This window comes from Carassius gibelio, chromosome B1 (genome assembly GCF_023724105.1).
Source record: "Carassius gibelio isolate Cgi1373 ecotype wild population from Czech Republic chromosome B1, carGib1.2-hapl.c, whole genome shotgun sequence".
Lineage (NCBI taxonomy): Eukaryota > Metazoa > Chordata > Actinopteri > Cypriniformes > Cyprinidae > Carassius > Carassius gibelio.
This window is the reverse complement of record NC_068396.1, coordinates 34,993,700-35,020,292: the sequence shown is the minus strand read 5'-3', so window position 1 is coordinate 35,020,292 and position 26,593 is coordinate 34,993,700. Positions and strand designations below refer to the sequence as shown.

Below are 26,593 nucleotides of genomic sequence, written 5' to 3'. Positions count from 1 at the left end.
TTCCACATTCATCAGTCCTACACAATCTTAAAACTCATAACTTAACACACGCACACAAAAAAAAAAAAAAAATTCTGCCACCAGAATTTCAAAAAAAAATTTTTTTTAATTTTGATTACATTTTTGCATTATTAAATAACTATAAACCATTACCTTAAAACTGATTTTAACTGAACGTGCAGATGATTTCTTGGAGTAAACCATTTTGGTGTTACAGTCACAGAAAATATTTATATGTCAATTATTCAGCTGCCTATTTGACTCCAAAATTGGAGCCACACCACATCTGGAAGCACTTCTCTGCCTCCTCCACCTTCTTCTTCTCTTCCTTCTTATCTTCAGCTGCCTGATCATCCGATGGTTTGTAGTAAACTCTGACCATCTCTTCATTAAACCTATTTGGCAGGAAACTGGAGAGCTGAAAATAAGACACATAACACAACCAGTTTTCAAAAATATTTTATACAAAGTTCAAGTCTGTGTGCAATTAGTTATTTATTATTTATTTGCTTGTTTGTTTATTAATTATTCAATTGTTTATTTGTTTATTCATTTACTTATTTATTTGGATGATTCAATCCAAAGTTGTGAATATGGCAAAATTTTAATATTGCATAAAACAAAATCGCCACTTCCTTATAGACTGGTGCCTAACACCACAAATAAAAGACTAATTCACTGCAGAAGTAGAAGCTAATGTTTTTTAATCTATTATATTTAAATAAATTACTTGCTCCCCAGAACAGCAATAACTGGTGTCATGTTAAAATGCTTTTTGGAGGTGGACGACTGCTGTTTGAGAACGCAGTCATTCTTTGAAGCCATTATGCTGAATCAGAATCAGAATATCAGAATATCAGATTATCAAAATATCAGAATATCAGAATATCAGAATATCAGAATATCAGAATATCAGAATCAGAATGAGCTTTACTGCCAGGTATGTTTACACATATGAGGAATTTGTTTTCGTGACAGAAGCTCCACAGTACAACAGAATGACAGCGACAGAACATAAAACACATAATAAAAGAATAAAAAATACAAATAAGTAGATAGTGAATGACAATACAAATTGACAATTGTAGGAAGGTATATTACAAAATGCAGTTATGTATGTACATGTGTATTATGTGCAAAATTTAAGTGTATACTAAGTATGTGTGTTAGATAAATAAAGTGTATGTCTATATAAATATAAAGTGTAGTGTGTTCGCCGTTATTATCAGCTGTTCATAAGATGGATTGCCTGAGGGAAGAAACTGGTCCTGTGTCTGGTCGTTCTAGTGCTCAGTGCTCTGTAGCGTCATGTGTGCTGGATGTGAGTCACTTTGACGAATACTTTGGCTCAGGCATTTCAGAATAACCAAAACAACATTTAATTTCATATTCTGTAAATATGTTTCCATGATAGTTTATGTATGTGTACTTATTTATATGTATTTTTTTTAATGTTTGTTTTGTATTTAGAATTTAATTGCCATTTCCATCCAGCCTTATTTTTTCTTTTTTTATGTGATATTTTAAAATGTGCATAAAAACCAGTGGATGGAAACATAGCTGATCACACTCATTTGGAAAAATACATAAAGGTGCAATAGGTGATTGTCTTAAGATTTTTTTTTTTTTTTTTTTTTTTGCTATACATACAGACTGTTGGTCTGGGAACGAAGAAACCCTTGGGAAGAAACACTTATTCAACATTCATTTTTGTTTCAGAAAGTGGCATAAATATATAATTCATTTTTACCTGGAGATTCAACCAGATAACAAAATATGTCTGGAAATGACATTTGGTTGGGTCATTGACCCAGTTTTTAATTAAATAAGGGCAATCATAAGCTATTGCAGTTCATTTTGCAATGTATCATTGCCGGTCAGTAGGCGTCAATGACTCTGTGGCGAGTGGGGCGGGGCCGAGAGGCGTGGGAACGAGGAGTGAGGCCAGGTGTAGTGATTGGAGATGAGCTACACCTGAGCCCCACCGCTAGTATCGAGTCCCACGTAGGAGATGGAAGGATATAAAACTGGAGCGACGACCGTGAAGGACGAGAGAGGACCAGGCCTGGGACATTACTTTATGTTTTGGTTTTTATTTATGCGCACCAGTCGTCCGTGAGGGGCTGGTGCGCCGTTTTGTATTTACTTTTGAATATTAAAATGAGTTTTGATTGTGCGCCGGTTCCCGCCTCCTTCTTCCCGATGAATATGGAGATTTGCATATCATTACAGTGGTGCCGAAGCCCGGGAGAAGGAGGGACGCGCTGCTGAAGATCCCTCGCCGCTGTGGTGAATCCGCGGTGCCCTCGAGCTGGCGAGGTGTGTGCCGCCATGGACGCTCGAGGCGGTGGGCTGGAGCGAGTTGCCGGGGACGGGCGAGCTCGCTGCCGACCGCCCACGATAAGGAGGGGCGGCTGCCGTCCATGAGGGAGCGGAGGAGTCGGCGCCGTTCGCCAGGGGGCCGGAGCCTGCCGCCTCCGTGACGGAATCCGGAGGGGCAGGGAACGGGGGACTCCTGCCGCTGCCCAAAATCGGAGGAGCCGTCGCCGTCCACCGGGCGGCGGAGGAGTGTCGTGCCGTCCACCGAGGGCCGTCCAGTGCCACCGCCGGGCACCGCGGAGGAGATCGCCCAGCCGGTGGAGGGCCGAGCAGCAGTGCGTCTGGGAACCGGATTTTTTTTTTTTTTTCTCTCTCCCCTCTCTCGTCCCTGTCGCTCCTCCTTCCATCTCCTTTTCTCTCGCCTCGTCTGTCCTACCCCCAGGTTCCCGCAGGTCCCCGTGAGCGGTCTCCCCCGGAGGGAAGGGGGGGGGGGGGGGGTAGAGCGCAGTCTCGGGAGTACCCCCCGGCCTGCGAGGGACGATGGGGGTATGTGGCGAGTGGGGCGGGGCCGAGAGGCGTGGGAACGAGGAGTGAGGCCAGGTGTAGTGATTGGAGATGAGCTACACCTGAGCCCCACCGCTAGTATCGAGTCCCACGTAGGAGATGGAAGGATATAAAACTGGAGCGACGACCGTGAAGGACGAGAGAGGACCAGGCCTGGGACATTACTTTATGTTTTGGTTTTTATTTATGCGCACCAGTCGTCCGTGAGGGGCTGGTGCGCCGTTTTGTATTTACTTTTGAATATTAAAATGAGTTTTGATTGTGCGCCGGTTCCCGCCTCCTTCTTCCCGATGAATATGGAGATTTGCATATCCTTACAGACTCGCAATACAATTTTTTTTTCATTCAAATACATGATGTTCACTGTGTTTTCCCCCACGCCGACTCCACCCTCACCATGCCAGACCATGGCCCGAACTATGACTAGATGGCGACTGTATGTATGCTGGATGAAATTCTCGTCACAACACTCGGTCCGAGAATTTTGATTGGCTTTGCTACCTGCCTGCCAACAAATGTATTTGCATATCTCTGTGCACCGATACGCGCAGACACGGTACATCATCAGCGCGTTCACATACGATGTGCAGACAGAGCGAGAATGGCAAGAATAGTATAACTGCAGCCTGGAGATCTCCAAATAGGGGCGGGATCTCCAAAACGGGATGAGAGCTCCAAAATAGGGTGTGGCTTCCTCCCATTGAGAGACAGGCGCATGACACGCATGCACAGTTTTTCCCCAAATCCACTTCACTGCAAACTCCACCCCACAACTGATTCTGAAGTTTTCACTGGTTGTGTCCATTAAAGTGTTTCCTAAACTATGCAACAAAAAATGCTAACCCCTAATCCTACCTTATTTAACAGAATTTGCCTACAAAAAACGACCCGTCTGGACTACATCCCTCTAGTTCCTGCAGTAATGACGCCACTAGAACAGTTTTTTGGCTAACCTCCGCCCACATGAATACACAAAAAGGGGGGCGTGGTCTTGTTGCGCTCTGATGGAGAACAGGAAGAGTTGCGTTTGTGTTTGTTGCCATGCCATGCCATGTCGTCGAAACGCTGTTATTTTCATCTCGGAGTCCAATCATCTTTGTTTGGGCTTCCCAGGGACGCTGTACTTGGAGAATGGTTACAATTTATGTTTTACTCAGTTCCGAAAATTATAATCCATATGTAAAACTATGTGTAAAACTATTTTGCTGAGGACAGCTTGCTGAGGACAGCTTCCTCAATCTCAATCAGTTTAATGCCAGATTCGCACAAATCGCATTCGGTATACAGATAGGTGAATTGTGTGAAAAATACTGTTTTTTTTTATTTAATACTGTCCATGCGAAACATGAACACATGTTATATTGCACACTGTAAACACATTCAAGTGTCAGTGACTTTTGAAGATGAAATAATAAGTGGATTAAGCTTGGACTTGGAATAACGAGAGGAATAACATGGATAGCTTTCTTGTCAGATGATTGTAATTCATCACAACCAGTCAGGTACAAGGAAGAGAGACTACTGCTCCTTAAATTAGGTAAGAAAAAAGTTGTAAACAGTTTTATTGACTTGTAATAGCAAATTAAGATGGAATATGTGACAATCAGGTCCAGTCGGGTCTGTGTCCTTCCGGCGGGTTTGGGTACAGCTTTAAAATAATAGACGGGTCTAGGTCGGGTCCTGGTAGGCATTTCTCAAATCTACACGGGTCCGGGTCCAGCTTTTGAAATAATAGACGGGTCCGGGTTGGTTCGGTGTAGCAAATTATGGTCTCTTTCGGGTTTGGGCATTAATTTTTGAACCCATGAAGACCTCTGACCTGCTGCCTGACTCCTCTCCTCTTTACCTGCCACCCGGCTCCTCTCCAGCCACTCATGCTGTCCACCTGCACTCTGATGAGATGCTTAGCACCTCTGGGTCCATCATAGGTCAGTTGTTCAGTCCATAACTCATTAGGCCATTTCCAAAAGCAGGCCCAAAGAAAGAGACAGGTAGGGGTAAAAATAAAAGGCACTCGGAAATTTTCAATGATACAGCAGTGAAGGGTCGTGCTTGATTTATTTAAGTATATTTATTAATGTTTTTAGAAGTGTGAAAAAGAATTTGCTCTGCTCCTCGGGAAGATATATGTGCTCAGAGACACGGACATGTAAAGTCATCTTTTAGCTCAAGGTGTGTGCCTAAACGGTCAAATACATGAAAAATATTTTTAAAACGCTGCATCATGATTATTCAGGTATACCTTTGTCGGTCATGAAATAACTGAACATAAAGAGTTGAGTATATAGAATGAAATATGCGTGTAATGGTAAACTGGATCTGTGCGGCTCTTAATGTGACAGCGGGCTATTTTCCTGTTGCGACAGTGTGCTTTATAATCAAACAACAAAAGACAAATTCTAAATCACACACTGCTCTTCAGTGAAGGGTGTTTGTAGCTTTAAGAAACAAAAAAGTTAATTTCTCACAGTGAAAACTATGCTGTTTTATTTTACATTTGATTATTAATTTATGTAGTAGCCTAGGCTGTAAACTGCTTGAAACTTGCATGAAAACAACTAAATAATAATAAAAAAACATTGAAGCACAGTTTGTTTCATTTGTATCTATTTATTCTACTTTATTTGCCCTTTGTTTTTTTTATTACTGACAGTTTAATTATTTTCAATAATTTTGAATAAATCACTCATATACATTTTTGTTCATATGTCCCCCTCATAACTGTGTTAAATAACCGTGATTACAATATTGACCAAATTAATCGTTATTTAGATTTTTGCCATAATCGAGCAGCCCCACATTATATACACATATATATTTCCCCCAGGGAAAGTGGCGCAACACGAGGGGCCCTATCTTGCACCCAGCGCAATTGACTTTGTACACCGACGCATGTGTCATTCCTATTTTGCACCCGCGCAAAGCGCGCTTTTCCCTCCACAGAAGCACGTCGCTAAACTAGTGAATGAACTTGCGCTCCCTGGGCGGTTCAGCGCAAAAAAGGAGGCGTGTTCCGGCGCAAACAATCCCTGGTGCTATTTTGCTGTTTCATTAAACAATTGCGCCACTGACCAGAAAAAACCTAGTCTATAGTCAGTGGCGCGTTGCGCGTTGTTCATTATGCTATTTTAAGGACGCATGCTTGACCATAGTGTATAGCGTGCACAACGCGCATACACTTTGCTCATGTAATCTACACAGATGCAACAGTTATTTTTGCATATCATAAATTGTTACACTAAAAAAAATATTAACACATGAGATGACGGAAATCATTGTGGTGTATTTTGGGTGGGTTTCTCCCATCCCCATACAACACAACTTCTCTGTCTTTCACTGCTCTTACAAGAACATCAGTCTCCTCGGCTGTGAACCGCTCCTGGCGTGCGCCTGGTAAATACGCCATAATAATAGCAATCCATAATGGAACTTGCGCACCTGCTTTTAAAGGGAATGTTGGATGACGCTCTGATTGGTTTATTTCACGTTACGCCCAAACCACACCTATGAATAATGAAGCTACTTCAGACCAACCCACTTTAGATTTGCGCCGGGCGCAAGAGCCATTTATCCCGCCGGGAAAATAGCAACAGCGCCGAGACCCGCCCACAAAGTTACTTGCGCTTCGCGCTTTGACACTTGCGTTTCAGATCGTTAAAATAGGGCCCATAGAGTGCAAGTCTATGGGAAACACTGTGATGTATTGTTGTAATGTTTCTCTGGTCATCGGGTCTACGTGTGTGTTCATGCACTCAGGGGACGTGGCTTTGGGCAGCGATTGCAGGGAGGGTGTGATGATGGATTTTAGTGCTATCAGGCTAAAGTTAGCATTTTCTGAAATCTCCTACTGCACCTTTAAATATTCTGAAATAAAACAGTTAAGTGTCAAGTACCTGATAAACTTTAATGGGAGAGGCTTCGTTGGGTTTCCTCTTGCTGTAGAAAAAGACCTTTTCAATGGGGTTTTTGTCCTTCATTCCATGATCCAGATCAACCACCTGAGTAAAAAGAGATGAAATAGCTAGTTTGTGAAGATATGAAGGCAGATGTGAATTGTTTGAAACATAACTTACATAAACTGGTAAATCTTCAGCGTTCAGAGAAACAGTCAGGTCTGTAGGTCTGTACTGCTCTAATGCTGTTTTCCATGTTTTCATCAGCTCTTCCTGAAATTTCGGATTCGAGAGGACTTGTCAGTTCTACAGGGTTAATCAAAGTGTAAGCCAGTGTGCTTTTCACTTCTGTCTAACCTTTGACATGCTGTTCTCAGTCAGACGAGCTTCTCCAACAAACTTTGGCAGTTTTCTTCTGATGATCTTGTTCAAGATGTCTCTGGATTTCTTCAGATTATCAGAAGTGGAGGACGATATCTGCTCAAAGATCTCATCTGACAAAAGAACAGAAGAGTCATTGTTATCATCAATAAAAAAAATTTATTTCCTGTATGTTATGTCCTGAGACACATTACCACAAGTCTTTAATAGAGGAAATGTGTTTATCTTGGTATAATAGGGCACATATTACTTTATTTATTTATACTATACCCATATATTTAATTTATATATAGTTGTGTGTATGTGTGTGTTTTGTGTTTTTGCTGACCTGTGAGTTTGCTGTAATCCTCTGCTGTCTTTATGGCTTCAGAAATCTTCAGCATATCTTCAGGTTTTCCTTCATGAAGATCACGATCAGCTTGAACAAGTGCTTCTGCAAACCTAACACAGAAAAAAATACATCTGAGTTAGTGTTTCAAACATGTATAAGGTGTGCAGTCAGTTACCTAATTTGTGTAATATCCTGGAAAGAAAAAATTAGAAATGCAAGATTTTTAAATCAGAAGCACAGATATCACCACTGTCCAGACAGAGAAACTCACATGTCTTCAATGATGTTGCAGATTTTGTGCTGATAGGCCTGGCGATGGAGAGTGTATCGAGTGCGAAACATGTCATAAACATTATCAGCCTCCTGTTAGACACACAAACATCATAGTGTGAGAAATGTTTTTTGTCTATACAAAGAAATTCTCAAGGGCCTCAAGGGTTATTCTGGAGCTCACTGACTCATGGCATGGAAAGAAACAATAGAAACATGGTATCACAGGTTTAGAAAAGCAGGAGGATATGTAATTAACTTAAACATACTTTAATTTAAAGTCTTCATTTGAAAGTCATATTAGTATGTCTGACATGATATATAACTATAACATATTCTGTATCTACAGTAAATAATATCATCCAAAGATTCAGAGAATTTGGAACAATCTCTGTGCGTAAGGGTCAAGGCCGGAAAACATTGTCGGTGAAAAAAATCCACCGTGCCATTCACCATTGCCCGCTATAACTCTATAGGTCAAAAAAGAAGCCATATCAAAACATGATCCAGAAGCGCAGCCGTTTTCTCTGGGCCTATGCTCATTTTGTCAATGTAGGCACTGTCTCATCCTAGTCTTTTGTGTTTGTGTGTGTGTGGGTGTCTCGTCACGCTGATTTTTTTTGATGTGGGCATTACCTCTGATGATCAGTGATCAGCAGCAGCTGCATGTAATTTCCCCAGCCTATTTAATGCCTTGTCTTTCGTATCATGTTAGATCTTCGTTGGAGTTTCCCCGTCTTGTTTCCTGTTTAAGTTCTTCTTGTGTGTTCCTTCGGCTACATTGAGTTTGTTGTGTCAAGCTGTACCTTTTCCAGTCTCATTGTGGATTCTACACCTGACTCATCACTCACCACTCCGGGGAATTCTTCACTGTCATCACTCATCTCAACTGGATTGCCCATTGAAGTCCCTGTGCCACCACTCTCCTGCTGGCTGCAACAGGAAGACTTTTGCTGTAATCTCAATAAAGAGTCATTTTACTTGCGACTTTCATCCGCTTATGTTTCACGTAACAGAACGATCTTACCATCATTATGGATGCAGCAAGTTCCACTTCACTGAGTTCATCAACCACAGTATTGCTTGTATGGATCAGCAGCAGGAGAGTATCTCCAACACGGGGCACGCTGTGCAAGCGCTTATGACGCAGGTGTCCGAGCTCTCCCAAAAGTTCCAACTCCTGAGTAATCCCACTGCGCCCCCCACACCACTGGATCCGAGTAACCAACCTGAACCATGCCTGCCCATTCATCAGAGCTATGCTGGTGAGCCCGATTTTTGCAGAGCCTTTCTCACGCAATGCTCTATGAACTTTTCCCTACATCCCAGGACCTTTGAGAGAGAAGAGTCCAAAGTGGTGTTTGTACTCACTCTTCTCACTGGTCAGGCGGCGCTATGGGGGACGGCGGTGTGGGAAACCAAGGACCCAAGCTGCATCTTGTTCCAGGCACTCGCCACCGAGATAAAGAGGGTCTTCGACTGTGCGGTAACAGGCAAGGATGCTGATCTAAGACAAGGTGATCATATGGTAGCTGACTACTCCATCGAGTTCAGGACGTTGGCGGCAGAGTGCAGATGGAACGAAGAGGTGCAGTAGGATATGTTCTTGCATGGGTTGGTTGACCATATCCAAAGGGAAATATACATCTTGGACCTCCCCCAGAGTCTCAACAGACTTGTCAACCTGGTGTTGCATGTAGATCCTAGTCCAAACCGCCTTGAGCAGTGCACTCATCCTAACCGCAGATCCGGAGGCGCTGAAGGCCAATCAACCAGCGAGGGAGACACGATCGGCCCCGTCGCTGATCCTGAGCACATGGATGTAGGGAGATCCGGAAGACTTTGTCTATACTGTGGAGTAACGGGCCATTTCCTACATTCGTGTCCAGTAAAAGAGCAGGCCCGATAGTATTGAATAGGCTACTATCGGGTGGGATCTGGGCCGAGAAGTCCTCACAATCCACTCTTCTTCTGGTAAGACTGAGATGGGCCAATCACACTCACACCTGCCAAGCTTTACTGGACTCCAGAGCCAAGGTTAATTTCATGTACACTCACTTCGCCCAGAAATTCCACCACCCCATCACACCACTCACCAGACAGGTCTCTGTTAGTAGACAGAAACTCCCCAGTATCTCCCTTACTACCTGTCCAATAACCCTTACCACATCAGGCAACCACACTGAGACCATCACGGTTTTCCTCATGGACTCCCCTCTGGCACCCATAGTTCTCGGTCACCCCTGGCTTACTCAACACAACCCCAGGGTGGATTGGTACCAGCACTTAACCCTTTGAAGACGATTAACGCGGATACACGTTTTGAGTAATTTTCTCCTGATAACCGCGAAAAGAACTTAAATTACACTTTCAGTTTTAATCGTACAGATAAGAGCAATACATCAATCGAATCTGTAAAGGGTCTACTTTTGTTTTGGATACACACATAATAACAATAGAACTTTGTGCACTTATAAAATAAAGATAACAAACAAAGTGTGTTGTCTGCAGCCTTTGTCTGCGCTGATCTTCATTTATAAACACGTCATTAAAATGAACTGTAACTCTGTGAATACTCAACGAAGAGACATGAGAGATATATCTATAGAAAGCCTGACATGTCTACTTTTAAACTAAACAAGTGTCGCCGAAAACAGATATTCTGTGATAAAGTAATCCATATGAAAACAACGCGATGTCTGTTTTTCATGTCTCCCTTATCTAATGTGACCACGCCCCCACGCTGAACGCGCTATTCAGATTCAAACTGAAGCGCGGCTTGAATACGCCCACACAGAAGAAAAAGCAGCCAGACTGTTCAAGTTTTTTTATTTTACTGTTTGCTTCATGATGAGAGGAATAACACATAATCCACCCCAAAAAGATGTGATGTGGTTGAGGATTTGAGAAATGGATTTCCTCAGAAAAAAGGAATGAAGCACTTTATTCAGCAGAGATCATAAACATGTATGTCTCTTTTTATTTATTTATATACTTGTACTAGTTTTCACATAACGTGTAAACATTTTACTAGTTAGACTTTTTCCAAATACTTTTTTCCAAACTATAATTCCTGACTAAATGTATAATCAAGTGAAACATTATGAAGTTTCAATAACAATATACAATACTATACCAATTCATTCAAGCTTGATGTAAAAAATATAAATGTAACAAATAGAGATAACCGTAACAAATGTAAAAACAATGCAGTTCTTTCAATTTATTCCCCTTAAAAAACCTGAAAAATATTCTCAGCTCTTTCAACATTAATAATAATAATAATGATTATGATAATCATAATAAATGTTTTTTTTTTTTTTTTTTTTTTTTTTTTTTGGTAGAAAATAAGATTGTTAAAAGGATTTCTGAAGGATTGTGTGACTGGAGTAAGGATGCCAAAAAAATTAGTTTGAAAGTCAGTTTTGATTGTTCCTAATAAACTGTTTAACTGCTCCCCCAAGTGGATATTAAATTATGTTGTGGGATAATTAAATATATTCTTAATAAACTACAAACATAAAATTTTTTAGATTTATTTTATTCTCACATTCTTTCTTGTAACTCCTCACTCACAGTGTCAAAGCTGAATGAGAGGCTCATTATGCAGCTCATTATACAGCTCATTATGCAGGGCTTTGTCTTCTCAGGTGTAAATCACAATGATATTCATGATAGTTGACGCCTACTCGCATATGACTTTTACCAACAAAAAGTGTCTTAGAAAATTTAAATCAATATATTGTTTTCTGTAAATGATTAAACAAGATGATTTTCACATAATTTAGAAATAAAAATTCTAGGCTAAAAGCTCCAGTTCTCAAAAATCCCGGGAACCATTGTTCTTTATGTGTTTTATGGCCTTATTCAAGTGATTTAATTTTTTTTGTTTTTCACTAACCACGCATAACATTTTGTTTCTCAAAAATACAATCATGTACATGCATGCATTTCACATATTATTATAGCCCAGTTTGTGTTGATTACAGTGAGATTAGACTTTACCCATTTACATATTTATAAGAAACTGAAAAAAGCACAAATATCAGGGCATGACACAACTTCTCCAGGCCTCAAATATTCACTTAGACTCTTGTGTCTGCTTGTCCTTCTGTTTTTGTTTCTGTGTTTCAGGAGAAGGCAGTGGACATATCAAACGTGCCGTAGAGTACCTGGATCTGAGGGAAGTCTTCAGTAAGTCCCGTGCTGCTTCTCTCCCTCTGCATTGTCCCTATGACTGTGCTATATATTTATTGCCAGGTAAGTCTCCGCTTAAAGGCAAACTTTACTCTCTTTCTGCTCCCGAGAGGGAGGCCATGGAGAAATATATTTCTGGTTCTCTGGCAGCGGGGTTCTTCCGACCTTCCTCTTCTCCAGCGGGGGCAGGGTTCTTTATTGTGGGGAAGAAGGATGGTTCCTTGCGACCTTGTATTGATTAACTAGGACTGGACAACATCACGTTAAAGCATACTTATCCTTTGCTGTTGATGTATTCAGCTTTCGAGAGGTTGCAGGGAGCATCCGTTTTCATAAAATTGGATTTCCGTAACGCTTATCATTTGGTTCACATTTGGAAAGGGGGATGAATGGAAAACCGCTTTTAACACCCCCAGAGGGCATTTTCATCTTCTCTCCGGGAACACGTTCAGCATGTCAGAAGAGTGCTTCAGAGGCTGCTAGAGAATTGTTTTTTTTGTCAAGGCGGAGAAATGCAATTTTCATGCACAGTCTGTTTCTTTTATAGGATACATCATCTCGTCTGAGGGAGTACATATGGATCCTGACATGGTTAAGGCTGTGGTAGCTTGGCCAAGTCCAGATTCCCATAAGGCCCTACAGAGGTTTCTGGGGTTTGCCAATTTTTATCAGAGTTTCATGCACAATTTCATCCAACTAGCCTTGACCTCCCCCAGAATGACATTCAGGTTGTCTGATACAGCTGAGGCTGTATTCGCTATTCTCATAGCCCCTGATCCTTCACGTCACTTAATGGTGGAGGTCGATGCGTCAGAGGTGGGGGTAGGTGCAGTTCTATCTCAACGTCCTTCCACAGACGACAAGATGCATCCCTGTGCATTTTTTCCCCATTGTTTATCACCTGCCAAACGTAATTTTGATATTGGGAACAAAGAGTAGTTGGCAGTCAAATTAGTGTTGGAAGAATGCTATCATTGGTTAGAAGGGTCGGGGGTACCTTTTATCAGTTGGACTGACCATAAGAACCTGGAATATATCAGGTCTGCTAAAAGACTTAACTGGCAGGCTCAGTGGGCACTTTTTTTTGGACGATTAGATTTTTCTCTTTCATACACCCCGGATTCCAAAAATGTCAAACCGATTCTTTGTCACATATTTTTGATCCTTCTGAATGCCCGTCTACTCCCGAGTGTATTTTACCAGAGATATTAGGGGTCTCCACTCTGACATGGGTGGTTGAATCGAGGGTCAGAACGGCAGAAGTGGTAACGCCTCCGCCCTATTGCCCACCGAATAGAAAATTTGTGCTGGAGGGGTTAAGGTCCAACGTCATTCAGTGTGGGCATTGTTCCAACATTGTGTGTCATCCAGGAGTTAATGACACCAGTTTTTTTGTCAAGCAATGATTCTGGTGGCTGTTGATGGCTCACGACATTCATAATTTTGTTTTGGCTTGTTCGGTTTGTGCCACTGGTAAGACTTCCAATCGACACCCCAGATAGGCAACTCCAACCGCTGTCAGTCCCTTTGAGACCTTGGTCCCACAATGCTCTAGATTTCATTACCACCCTCCCACCCTCACAGGGGAAAATGGTAGTTTTGACCGCAGTGGACCGGTGCTCGAAGGCGGCTCATTTTATTCCCTTTCCCAAATTACCATCTGCCAAAGTGACAACGGTAACTGTCGTACATCACGTCTTTCAGCTATATGCCCTCCCGATGGACATGATTTCCGACAGAGGACCCCAATTTGTGTCCAAATTTTGGCAGGAGTTTAGAAGTTACTGGGTGTGACTGTCAGTCTATCTTCGGGGTTCCATCCCCAAAGCAATGGCCAAACCGAGAGAGCCAACCAAGATTTGGAGAGAGTGTTGCAATGTTTGATATCCAAGAATCCTCCCTCCTGGAGTCAGCAACTCTCTATGGTTGAGTATGCTCATAACTCGTTACCAGTGTCATCCACGGGCCTTTCTTCGTTTGAATGTAGCTTAAGTTACCAGCCACCTATTTTTTCCAGTCTGAAATCCGATGTCGGGGTCCTCTCTGCCCATGCCTTCATCCAGAGGTGCCGCCAAACTTGGAGTAGGGCCTGTGATACTCTTCTTTGGGTGGGGGAGCACACCAAGGCCCAGACCGATCGCCACCGGTCGAAGCCTCCCATATAAGTTGTGGGTCAAAAAGTGTGGCTTTCTACCAAAACCATTCGGTTCTGCTCCATATCTAACAAGTTAGCTCCAAAATCTATTGGCCTTTTTTCTGTCCAACTCAAACTTCTTCCAACGTACAGGAAGATTCATCTCGCCTTCCATGTGTCAAAGATTAAACCCGTGTTTCATTCACACGAGGAACCGACATATTCGGTGAACCGTACTCAAGATGGAGGGGACGTGGATTCAAGTACTTGGTGGACTGAGAAGGTTACGTTCCGGAGGAGAGAAGTTGGGTACCTGCTAGGGACATCCTGGATCACTCCCTTATCAATGATTACAATCGTCAGGTAGGATAGTCTGTGAACGCCAGTAGGCGTTCCTATGGGGGAGGGTACTGTCAACTTTCATCTGATTATCATTCACGTAACATATTTAAAATGGACTGTGGCAAAGTGTAAAACTGTTCTGCAGTCAGACGAATCAAAATTTGAAGTTATTTTTGGAATACTGGGACACCATGTAATCCGGACTAAAGAGGACAAGGACAACCCAAGTTGTTATCAGCGCTCAGTTCAGAAGCCTGCATCTCTGATGGTATGGGGTTGCATGAGTGCGTGTAGCATGGGCAGCTTACACATCTGGAAAGGCACCATCAATGCTGAAAGGTATATCCAAGTTCTAGATCCACATATGCTCCCATACAGACATCGTCCCTCTAAGGGAAGACCTTACATTTTCCAACATGACAATGCCAGACTACATACTGCATCAATTACAACATGATGGCTGCGTAGAAGAAGGATCCGGGAACTGAAATGACCAGCCTGTAGTCCAGATCTTTCACCCATAGAAAAAAAAATAGCACATCATGAAGAGGAAGATGCGACAAAGAAGACCTAAGGCAGATGAGCAACTAGAAGCCTCTATTAGACCAGAATGGGACAACATTCCTATTCCTAAACTGGAGCAACTTGTCTTCTCGGTCCACAGACGTTTGCAGACTGTTATAAAAAGAAGAGGGGATGCCACACAGTGGTAAACATGGCCTTGTCCCAACTTTTTTGGAATGTGTAGCTCTCATGTAAACCAAAATGAGCCAATATATGGCATGACATTTCAAAATGTCTCACTTTCAACATTTGATATGTTATCTATATTCTATTGTGAATAAAATAAAAATTTATGAGATTTGTAAATTATTCCATTCCGTTTTTACTCACAAATTCTACAGTGTCCCAACTTTTTTGGAATCAGGTTAGTACTTAAAGGGGGGGTGAAATGCTCATTTTCACTCAATATCCTGTTAATCTTGAGTACCTATAGAGTAGTACTGCATCCTTCATAACTCCAAAAAGTCTTTAGTTTTATTATATTCATAAGAGAAAGATAGTCTGTACCGTTTTTTTTCCGGAAAAACACGAGCGTCTGTAGGCGTGACGTGTGGGCAGAGCTAAAGAATCACGAGAGCCAGTAGGCTTTTGCGCTGATAGCGTTTGGAAGCTGTGACATTACCTGAGGACAAAACCAACCAAAACAAACCATTGCTAACAGTCAGATTCAGCGTATATTTATGATCCAGAGGCTGAAATTTAACAAGAGCAGCAGCAACAACAGCGGCTCTATGTGGTATGTACTGAAACTGTATATATATTTGCTCAGCGGTTTTGGAAAATGATTAAGTTGCACTTTGTCGTAGCTGTACATGTGGAAAGTGCAGTTTGATGACAACATCGCATGTTGTTTACTTGATGTGCTTACGCGCCGATAGCTAAGTTAACAACAAAGAGATCTTTGAAGCAGTTTTACTCATGCAGTTTGATGACAACATCACATGTTGTTTACTTGATGTGCTTACACGCCGACAGCTAAGTTAACAACACAGAGATATTTGAAGCCGTTTCACTCACCGCATGCGGTTCCAACACACGATTGTGACCCTTTTTCGTTGGGACATAAACGATGTGCAAATCCGGCGTCAACCTGGGCCTTGTTTGTAAAACAAGCATCTTCAAAATGCAAGGGAACAAACACAAACACTTACACAACTCCGTTGATGCTCTGTAAAAATAAACTCCATCCAAACTCCATCCAACTGCTGTTTCTCTTTAGGTAATCTGTGCAGGGTTGTCTTGCCCTGGCAACCAAAAACACACTCCTTTTGTGACATTTCGCGACGCTCTTGCTTTGATCAGTGAAGTCTGTTGTGCTCTCAGTGTTCTGCTATACGGGAGCGCGCGCTCTTCCGGCAGACGCGCCCTCAGGACCCATATAAGGAAATTCCGCTCCATCTAACGTCACACAGAGCCATACTCGAAAAAAAACTTTCCGAAACTTGTGACAAACCGGAAGTAGTATTTTTGGAACAGAAATACACCTTCAATCATACAACTTAATTTTTGAAACTTTTTCCATGTTTAGCATGGGAATCCAACTCTTTAACAGTGTAAAAAACTCAGTATGCATGAAATAGCATTTCACCCCCCCCCCCCCCTTTAATCGGCAATTAATCGGTCAAAGCGGCAATTAATATTTCAAAGTAGACTTATGTTTTTCTGCTTAAGATGCATTTTTTTCTTTCTACATGTTATCTTAAGGGTTTTTTTTCCCATTATTTACAATTTAGTTTTAGTGTAACATTAGAATACCACTATAATATTACAGTATTTTTTATAATTTTAAGAAGAAACAAATCAGATGTATAGTTGACATTTTAGGCTTAATACTATAGCACTACAAGTTTTTCAGTTAGAGTGTTTTCATATTGTTTATTTTCATGTAAAATTATGTCATGCAGTTGCATCATTCAATGTAAATTGTGATAATTGTAATCGATAATCACAATTACTATTTCAAGGGAATTATCAACAAACATGATTTTTGTCATAATCGTGCAGCCCTACCGTTATATGCCATACACAGAGTGGGTGTGTTTGGTTTGAAATAATGTGTGATGATTCTATGAGGCACCTTGTCTCTGAAGCAGATGTGATTTCTTTCGTTCACTTCACAGACTCGAGCAAACTTCAGCAGACGTTGATGGTCAAAACTGTTTCGAATGCCCAGGTGATGACAGTCTCTGTCAAATAAGTATTCAATATGAAAACACAGTGGATGCATAAATAATAGGATCATCTTTATCACAGCTTGTAATAAGATAAGACATGGTTAAAGTACAGCTGTGAATATGTACATTACTAAAATGATTACACCATAGTAGATATTTTCTCAGTTTTTTTTAGGCTCTTAAAGTTAGTAATGGTTTTATATTTGGCTGGCATTTGTGACGTCACATCTCAGAATAATCATTAGTGATTCAGCCAATCAGTATTGCCATTTACCTAGAGATCCAGAGACATTAGTCACATGACATCAACAGCCCTTGCATCTGTGCAAAATTTCTAATATTTACCGTGCAAAATAGTCCCATTTGTCCACATCGATGCCATTCTGTTTATTTGCTACAATCTCATACAGGAAGGATTTGTCTTCATCTCTGCCCTCGTATCTCCACTGAACAGAAGAGCGGTTCAGACTTCATTCTACTGAACTGTCGATTTTATTAACACACCATAAAGAGTATCAGTCTGTACCTCTGAGGTTTTTGCCCCTTCGATTAACTCTTTAATGAAGGTGATGTCTCTATCATCCAGTCCATGTTCTTTCATCACATCTTCATTCTCAGCCTTCAGACTCCTCACAATGTCATCGAACATCTGGACTGACATCTGCTCATGCTGCAGTAAACACAGAAACATAGATGGCATCATGAATACATGTAATACACAACCAGTTGCTTTGGCTGCATGAGCAGTGTGTTTGCGCTTACCTTCCAGTTTTCAGGGATGTCATCATGCAGCCCTAAGAAAAAGAAGCAGCTCTCAGGTTGAATGTCAAATTTTACATTATATGTGATTTAAGTTTATTACAAACTTTTCCAGTAATATTTACAAGACATACATTTACAGTAGTTCTACATGTCAAAATGTAACAATGATTTGAGAGGAAACTTGTCCACAGATTCTTCTGATTAGATTTCATGTCACACTGCCACTTACCTCTTAATTTTTTCATTTTTTTGGCTCCTGGAATAACCAGAACGTCAAATACATGAGAAAACGGACCATGACCTAAAAAAAAGAAAAAGAAAAGAAAATGCATGTTTTGCAGTCTTATGTCTCTTTTTCTGTCTTATGTGTCTTTATGTCCATTTTGCACATGATCTCTAAAAGTGATAATCACCGTTTGAAACTTGCAGTATCTTCTTGTTTTTCTAATTTATACACTAAACGGGATTCTAGTTTTGGGCCACTAAACTTGTGTCCCTTTTGTTTCAAATATCACAAAACTATCAGTAATAACTACTACTGTACTTATTACTGTACTGTGTAGCTAAGGTCAACATAAATCTCTGCTGAAGTTTACGAAGGTTTGGGTGAAATGGACACCATTACAAATACAAAAATAGTATTAAATTAAATATATTCTTAGTATTTATTAACTTTGGAACAATTTTGGAGAAAATAACAAAATGTTAAAAATAACAAGAGATGAAGATTCCAGTATAAATAGTTCATAAATAAGTATTAGCACTACTCACCCAAGTCGTGACACAGACCAGCGATCTGAACACACAGGAAATCCTGTTTGGTAATTTTGAGCTCTGGCTGATTGTTGTGAAGAACTTTTACCAGACGTCCTGCTAAATGTGCCACACTAAAACACAAACACACACACACACACACACACACACACACACACACACACACACACGCGTGACTTTACCTTAACAAAATCGAAAGCACTGAATCTTACAAAAAGATTAATAATGTTCTTTTTTTTTTTTTTTGCTTGCACGTCATGTGACTGTTATTCATAACATGGAAGAGCATGCCTTACCTTTTTTATATTATTTAATTGTTTATTTTGATTATTTAATTATTAATTCAGTCTCACCCAAGCGAGTGTTCAAAGCGATTGTGAGAAGCACCCGGATACACCAGATATGTTCCTCCCAGCTGTTTGATGTGTCTGAGTCTCTGAAACTGAGGAGTGTCAATGATCTTCACCAGCAGGGGGTGCAGCTCCATGTGTCCATGAATGGGGTCATTGAAGATCTACAGGGTAAAAAAAGAAAAGAAAAATAAATCCCTGGTTTATCTCACTAAAATGAATTTGTGACTCAATGTACGAAGTTCTGAGGATATTCCCTGTTAGCTGGGTTTATGAGTAAGTCATTGAATCATTCGCTCAACTGATTTCCAATGATTCATTGGCTGACCTGGTTCATTCAGAAACAGAAATCTGCTCTAGTCAGTTTTTTTAATCCTGCTTCTACAACACGTGTATTCCGCTTTTGAAATTGCTTTTGAATGAGAGCTTGCTGTTCAATTTTCACTTTCAATTTTGTAATCATGCTCACTCTGCGTAAAGGGAGCACATCTTACAAAATCAGATATTTGTCAATGAGTTTGTCAATGAGCTCAGGATCTGTTGAGCAGCAAATCCTTCAGCATGGTTTTGTCAGTCAACTCCTGTATGGAGCAGAGCGGAGGCTTTCAGTTTATAACTGTAGTGAACGTTTCCAAATTTAACTCAATTATTTTTATTTCTATAAAAAGCATATGACCAAACACATACACCCACTACTGTAGAAAACTGTAACTTGTGTAACTCCATTATTCTTGTAATACGCAAAATCTCTGAAGGCACGATCCTGCACTATATACAGTAAAACTGCCCACTGCCACAAGATTTTAATCCAGGATCCCAATCCCGGTGCAGCCCCCAGCTCTGCTCTGAGTTCATTTATAAGTGTTTGTTTTGTTGTTGGAGCAAAACTTTCTTCACAAATAGTTCCTCCCATTGAAATGATTCCTCTTTATGTACACGAATTGATGAAACTTTTAACACGCTGACCAAAGGTGGACTTACCCATTAGGCAAAAACAGGTGACCCCCTTGGGCCCAAAAAAGCCAAGGGCCTAATGTATAATTTCCTTTACTAAATTAAGTATTTACATAACCAATTTATATTTAGTTGAAATAGACCTTTTAAAAATTGTTTTTTTTTTTTGGTTAAATTCCTAAAATAAGATACTTTCACATTTTAGTCTACGACATAAAACAGACTGCTTACACCCCACTAGTGACTTTTTTTAATTGTTGTGTTTCTTTAAAAGATGGTTGCTAGCAAGTTGCTAAATGGGACTGTGGGCACTGTCAGAGGCATTAATGTCATCACGCCAAACAGTTAATTTGCAGTGTTTTCCAGTAGTAGTATAATTTGTCATACAATTAATTGTAGTATAACTAATTTATGGTTTCCAGTATTTTATATTGTTGGTCGACAATGTTTTTTTCTGTAATGGAACACAACAAGTCTTCAGATAGAAGATGCTTGTTTTATCACTTTCCTACTGATGCGGAGACTCTGGCTTTGTAAGTTAAACTCATACCATGAATTTTCCATGTAAACACCACATTTAATGGCTTAGTCATGGTGAAAGTAACCTTAACTATGTATAACACTTAAAGCCACATTGAATTTAAATGTTTACGGCCACATGAAGCTGTTAGAAAGCATAGATTGATGATTTCCTACACAGCAAAAAATCCAGAGTGAAATTAACTCTGCTGGGAGTTCATGTGAGACCACACTCAAGAGTGTGAAAGAGTTAAAATAGGAGTGTTAAATTAACACTGAAGCTGAGTTAAAGTTAACTAGATAATTAAGTGATTAATTGAGTGATGATTGACCATTATTGATGAGACCTGATGTTAACATGCAGAATCAACAAAGATGAAAATCACTATTTTAATGGTGTCACCATTATAGTGGTCAGTGTTTGCTATAGTTGGGCTCTTGACCCCTAAATTTTAAAGTCAGATTTTAATTTGAGTGTGGTCTCACATGTACTCCCATCAGAGTTAATTTCTCTCAGATTTTTTTGCTGTGTAAAAGCAAGGATAAAATTATATTTTGTGTAACTTACCTAGCCTAACAAAGATGAAATGTGGTACTTTATTCACTAAAATAAGTTTAATCTGACCATATCCAAAAACTCGCTCACTCTAGTTCTTATAATTTTATTTATTCACTATACTGTTTATTATTAATGTCTCATTTCAGTTTTAGTTTGGATCTAGTTTTGCATTTATTCCAATTTATATGAAAAGGTTCATGTAGTGTGAATTAAAATTCATATACAGAGTGAATCCTTTTCAGTGAACACATTAAAAATAAGTTAGAAAACGTTGTGCGAAGCGTGGAGGTGGTGACGCTGAAGTCGAGCGCCCGTGGTGCTGTAGATCAATTGTAGCCTGAGTTTAGCTATAGTTATATTTAGTTATATTACTTTGTGAAGATTACCTTGATAGACAAAACGTGTAAGTTTCATGAACTATGGTTGAACACAGAGCTTATTTTTTGCGAATCCCATAGGGTTTTTGTCGAGGTAACAGCCGATCCACCTCCAGGGTGATGCCATATATCTCCCACTCTATTTACATTAAATACTAGCTTCACTGACAGTCCCAGTTTGCGCATGCATGATAAGTCCAATACTGCACAGATGCATCAAACATCCAATACATATAGGATCTGATCCAGCTAATGTCATCATGAGAGGCTGCAGCGAGGAACCTTTGTTCTATTCTGGAAAAGAGGACAGGGAGCAGCAGCTCATTTTAATTTAAAGAGACAGGCACGAAAAAAAGTTATGTTTCTGCTTTCACTCAAAATAGGCATTTTTGAAATGATAAATGATCTGTGGGGTATTATTTATATATATATATATATATATATATATATATATATATATATATATATATATATATATATATATATATATATATATATATATATGTGTGTGTGTATATGAATGAGTTTCTGAATGGAATTGACTGTCTCCAGAAAAGTTTGAATGGCATTTTCATTTTGTCTGATGAGTAGTGTTTATGAGCACTGCTTTGTTTATAGCTATCACCGGGAAAACCACTATAGTTGTGACGTTCCAAAAGTGCTTCTGCTGGCAGAGGAATGGGCATTTTCATTAATCCCATCTGCAGTTTTTGTTCAGAATAATGCTAGAATCCACCCACAACCCCCTTTTATAATTTATATAATAATTTTTACTTCTGACTCATCCCTTTCTTAAAAATTGTTTTAAAGGCTCGATTGTGAAGTTTATCATTTAAGGATTTATGTAGCTTCTGTGAAAACCCATATCTCAACTGCAAATCAAATGATTTTTTTGGTCTACAACATGAAAGTAATCCATTATAACACATACATAAAAATGTAGAAACATTGGACACAACTATTGGGCACCATTGTGCAGCACCAAGCATCACACAAAACACCTCAAGGTGGATCTAGATAAATGTGTGCAAATGTATTGGGCCCATCACTGTAAAACCAAACAGTGAAATTAATCAAATGAAATTAGTTAATTGCACTCAAATAATAATGAAAGTTCATTGGACTTTAAATAAGTTCTGTAAACTCAAAATTTTGCTGTAGTAAGGTGAACTTAAAATGATTGCGTTTTCAAGTTCCCAGCATGCTTTGCATCAGAAAACAAGGGAAACAAATAAATGTAGAAATTGAGCGTTATTTTGTGTGTTTTTTACAAGATTAACATAGAGGGACTTAAGTTAGTACTTAAATGTTGTGTTATGTCAGAACTTACAAAGGTTACTATTATGTTGTTTTTGTAGTGTTACCGTTGTGGGGAAGAGTAGAGCCTGTGGTTAGGTTGAGAATGGACAACAATAGACTAAGTTTGAGTGTATTTCCCACATTATATGAGTTGAAAAAAGAGAACATTTTAAGTGAAGTACTCTCTAATTATAAGTTGAGAAATATCAATATTTATAAGATGACTAAGCTAAATTAAGGCAACTGCAAATGAAATTTCTAATTTAATGTAAACTTAAGAGTTCTGTGAACTTATTAGGGTTTACAGTGTATGGTAACAGACACTTGAAAATATATATTTTATTGAACTAAAAATGTTTAAGTTAATTTGACTTAAAATTTTCAACTATTTTTTTGAGTTAAGTGAACTTTTGTGAGGTGAGGTTTTACAGTGTAGATTTTGCCTGGTGCCCCCAAATCACTAAATATGCCCCTCACACTGACATAATGTGATGACTAGGCATTTCAGTTTAAAGATAACAAATAATTATCTACTAAATGAATACTGTTGACAATATAGACTATAGACTGTTATGTTTCTGCATGGAAGTGAGAATAAAATGATACCATCATCATAATATATATATATATATATATATATATATATATATATATATATATATATATATATATATATATATTTTACCTTCATTTGTTCTTTTGAGAAGTTTAAAGAGTATTTCTTCAGGATGTCCTGCAATTCATCCTTGATAATCTCCCATAACTGTTGTTTCTCAGGCTCTGGAAAGGAATTACACTTTAAATCCTCAGTATAATATATATATATATATATATATATATATATATATATATATATATATATATATATATATATATATATATATATATATATATATATATGCTGTATATAATTGCTATGGCAAATATCGGCTACCCTTACACAGTACACGTAGCAAAGTATATATATATATATATATATATATATATATATATATATATATATATATATATATATATATATATATATATATGTACAGAATAATACATTAATAATACCACTAACATTCACTAATATAATATAACACATATATAAAATTGTCCCATACAAAATTTATGCTGAATTGATATTCAAGTAGTGTGACTAGTTTTAGGGATTCGAGTAGATGATGTTATGTTTATGTCTCTCTGACGTAGTTCCTGTGGGTGGATTTTCCTTTTGCAAAACAGTAGGCTGTCTTTCTACCTTGATAAATCTATCGGGTTTACTGTCTTTACAGAACAGGTTATGTGATGACAGGAGTTGAAAGACTGGATGTAATGTGTTGCTTCATTTTTCAGTAATCTAATTCCTTGAAGCCTATTTTGAAAACAGAAAATTACTCTCTGCGCAAATGAACCTTACGTTTACATCCACACACAACACATCTGTCTTCCCTTACCTTCACTTGCTTCATAGGACTTTTTTAGATCCTGGAGACATTTCCTGTAATCGGAGAGAGTTTTTCTGGTTGGTTCAGCTCGAGGCATCTTCTCTTTTATTTTATAATTGTGGGTTTTAAGAAAACTCTGGGGAAGCAATAAAGGTCTGTCTATCTGCTTAGAGATTTCACAGCTCCAGCAGCTCAACTTACTCGCAGGAATACACGTTCAGGAAAGTCTTGTCATTATGAGGGTGTGTCTCAGACCAGCCTGGTTTCATTGTTTAGATGATGGTGTTAGTGTGTTCCTGTGGCTCAGTGGTAGAGCATTGTGATCTCAGTGCAAACGGCTGTGGGTTCAATTCCCAGGGAACACATGTTAGGTAAAAATAGTGTTAGCTTGGAACCACTGCAAGTCACTTAAGTGTCTGCTAAATGCATAAATGTAAACAGCACGTGTGTGGAGGCGTATATTGTGATTGCACAGAGATGTATACTAAACAAAACTGCACATCAGCCACACAATGCTGGACATTGGGTGCTCAACAAATAATGAAAATAATAAAAAACAAACAAAATTAAGCCTATCATAGGCTACAAAAATGCTAAGCAATTTAATAATGGACTTCTCACAAGGTAATGTTTTGTACTAATACATGACATACATGTTCATTATGAAGGTGTGTCTGACAAATGTTCAGTTTGTTCAATGCCATGAGACACATTAGATGGACTACTGCTGAAAACACTACACAATTATGAGCTGCCAGCGGAACAATATTTTCTATATAGTTATTTTGTATTTATTTGTCTTACAGTGTTTGATTGGTTAGTCTGTTTAGCAAACATATGTTAATGTAAATCCAATATTAGATAATAAAGGCTAGGAATAATTTATTCTCCCAATGTTATTCCAGGCGTGTATGACTTCACTGTAAACCCGGATAAGTAGAATCTACTTTACAAAAAAACAAGGTAACTCGTTGCCTTAAAGGTTTTAAGTAATGAAGCATTAGTTGAATAAGTGAAGTGTACTATGTTCAATGTACTTAAGCCCATAATATAATGGAATAGAACATTTAAGTTGAACGTTTTAATAACCAAGTTATAGTAACTGAAGATACTTAGTTTAAACAATAATTTGCCACCCATTTATTTAACTCAGCTTGGTAAGCATTACTTACTCCATTACCAATTCAACTAAATTGTATATTCTATCTGACCAACTTAACTTTTAGACCCTGAAACTCTGTTTCAAAATGTCTTTCAATTAATAGAGCAATGTAAAATACATTCATACAACTGCAACATTACACTGATCTAATTTGTTTATTTTATTTATTTATTTTTTTATTTTATTTTTTTGAACATGCCTTTTTTTTAAAAAAACAAAAGAAACAAAGCCATGGCCTAATAAGCTTCTGGATGTTTAGTTTCCTCAGTGATGGCATGAACAAACAAAAAAAACTAAGCTATTCGCTGACAAATGTCAATCAACACTAATGTTGTTTTAAATGAGGTTTCATCAATTGTATACGTTAACATCAGTGACACAACAATAACATCCAGAAATCACGAACTTGACTCCATGACTCCATCTGGAAAATAATTAGCGATTTTGTATTTTGTTTTTGACTCTATGAACCGCTGGACACGCCTCGGCATGAGACGGGATGCCATGATACGAGAAGCGCCAGGCTGCAGCCAGTCTTGTAGGTAACAGAAAAACTTGATATTCGCTGAGTCCCAATTCGCCTACTTATACTACGACTTAAAAGTATGTACTTTTTTGTGAGGAAAAAGTACATACTTTTGAGTGAGTAGCAAAAGAGTATGCACGTTCTGTGACATACTTCGATGACGTCTTGCAACGTGAACGACAACCTGGTTGCCCAGTTACGCACACCACAACTGTTAACGTTTCATTCATTCTTTATGTCCAATAAAATTGTATTTAGGAGTGAGGAGTGAAGAAGCAGGGCTGCATCGTCGTAGAACCAAACGCAGGTCGTTTGTGAGGCGGCTGGTTCTGACGTTCATGTGCAATGTGTGTAACGAAATACAACTTTAATTAGTTATTAAAACTTTAATAACATTTGAATTCTTACTCTTAAAGCTGAGCGCTCATCTCCATTGCTGCATCCGGCTGCCATGTTTACATCAACGCAAAGACATCGATCGCAAAGCTCCTCCCTCCCGCACGCAATGGGTTGTGGGCAATATTAGCACTTAGAGTGTGCATTGATCAGCACTTCGAATTCTAACCGGAAATAGTAGACCATCTGGGTATCTTTGGAATACTCTTTTCAACATACTACGATTTGGGACGTACTAATTCTAGTTTCGCATACTATTTAGGATGGATAGTATGTGAATTGGGACTCAGCAATTGAGTTGTTTGAGCTCAAACAC

General features: G+C 39.1%; 1 protein-coding gene across 1 annotated transcript; it reads right to left on the bottom strand.

Annotated features, from left to right (window-relative positions):
* Nucleotides 1-131: 131 nt before the first annotated feature.
* On the bottom strand, nt 132-24,290 carry LOC127948412 (deoxynucleoside triphosphate triphosphohydrolase SAMHD1-like). The gene is made up of 15 exons (XM_052544846.1): nt 24,203-24,290; nt 23,449-23,543; nt 19,059-19,219; nt 18,703-18,818; nt 18,161-18,232; nt 17,932-17,963; nt 17,696-17,839; nt 17,515-17,615; nt 17,073-17,181; nt 7,760-7,851; nt 7,486-7,598; nt 7,134-7,270; nt 6,957-7,049; nt 6,777-6,881; nt 132-418 (listed from the first exon to the last, which is right to left on the bottom strand). The coding sequence occupies exons 1-15, from the start codon at nt 24,288-24,290 to the stop codon at nt 254-256; spliced, it is 1,623 nt and encodes a 540-aa protein (XP_052400806.1). The 3' UTR covers nt 132-253.
* Between the last annotated feature and the right edge of the window lie 2,303 nt (nt 24,291-26,593).

What these genes read in the sequence shown, in the direction of transcription:
- LOC127948412 (XM_052544846.1), bottom strand. Translation starts at nt 24,290, where the DNA reads ATGCCTCGAGCTGAACCAACCAGAAAAACTCTCTCCGATTACAGGAAA. An exon ending in TCTCAAAAGAACAAATGAAG is followed by an intron (nt 19,220 to 23,448) that starts GTAAAATATATA and finishes TTTACCCTGTAG; the next exon opens with ATCTTCAATGACCCCATTCA. An exon ending in CTGAAGATTTACCAGTTTAT is followed by an intron (nt 6,882 to 6,956) that starts GTAAGTTATGTT and finishes CTTTTTACTCAG; the next exon opens with GTGGTTGATCTGGATCATGG.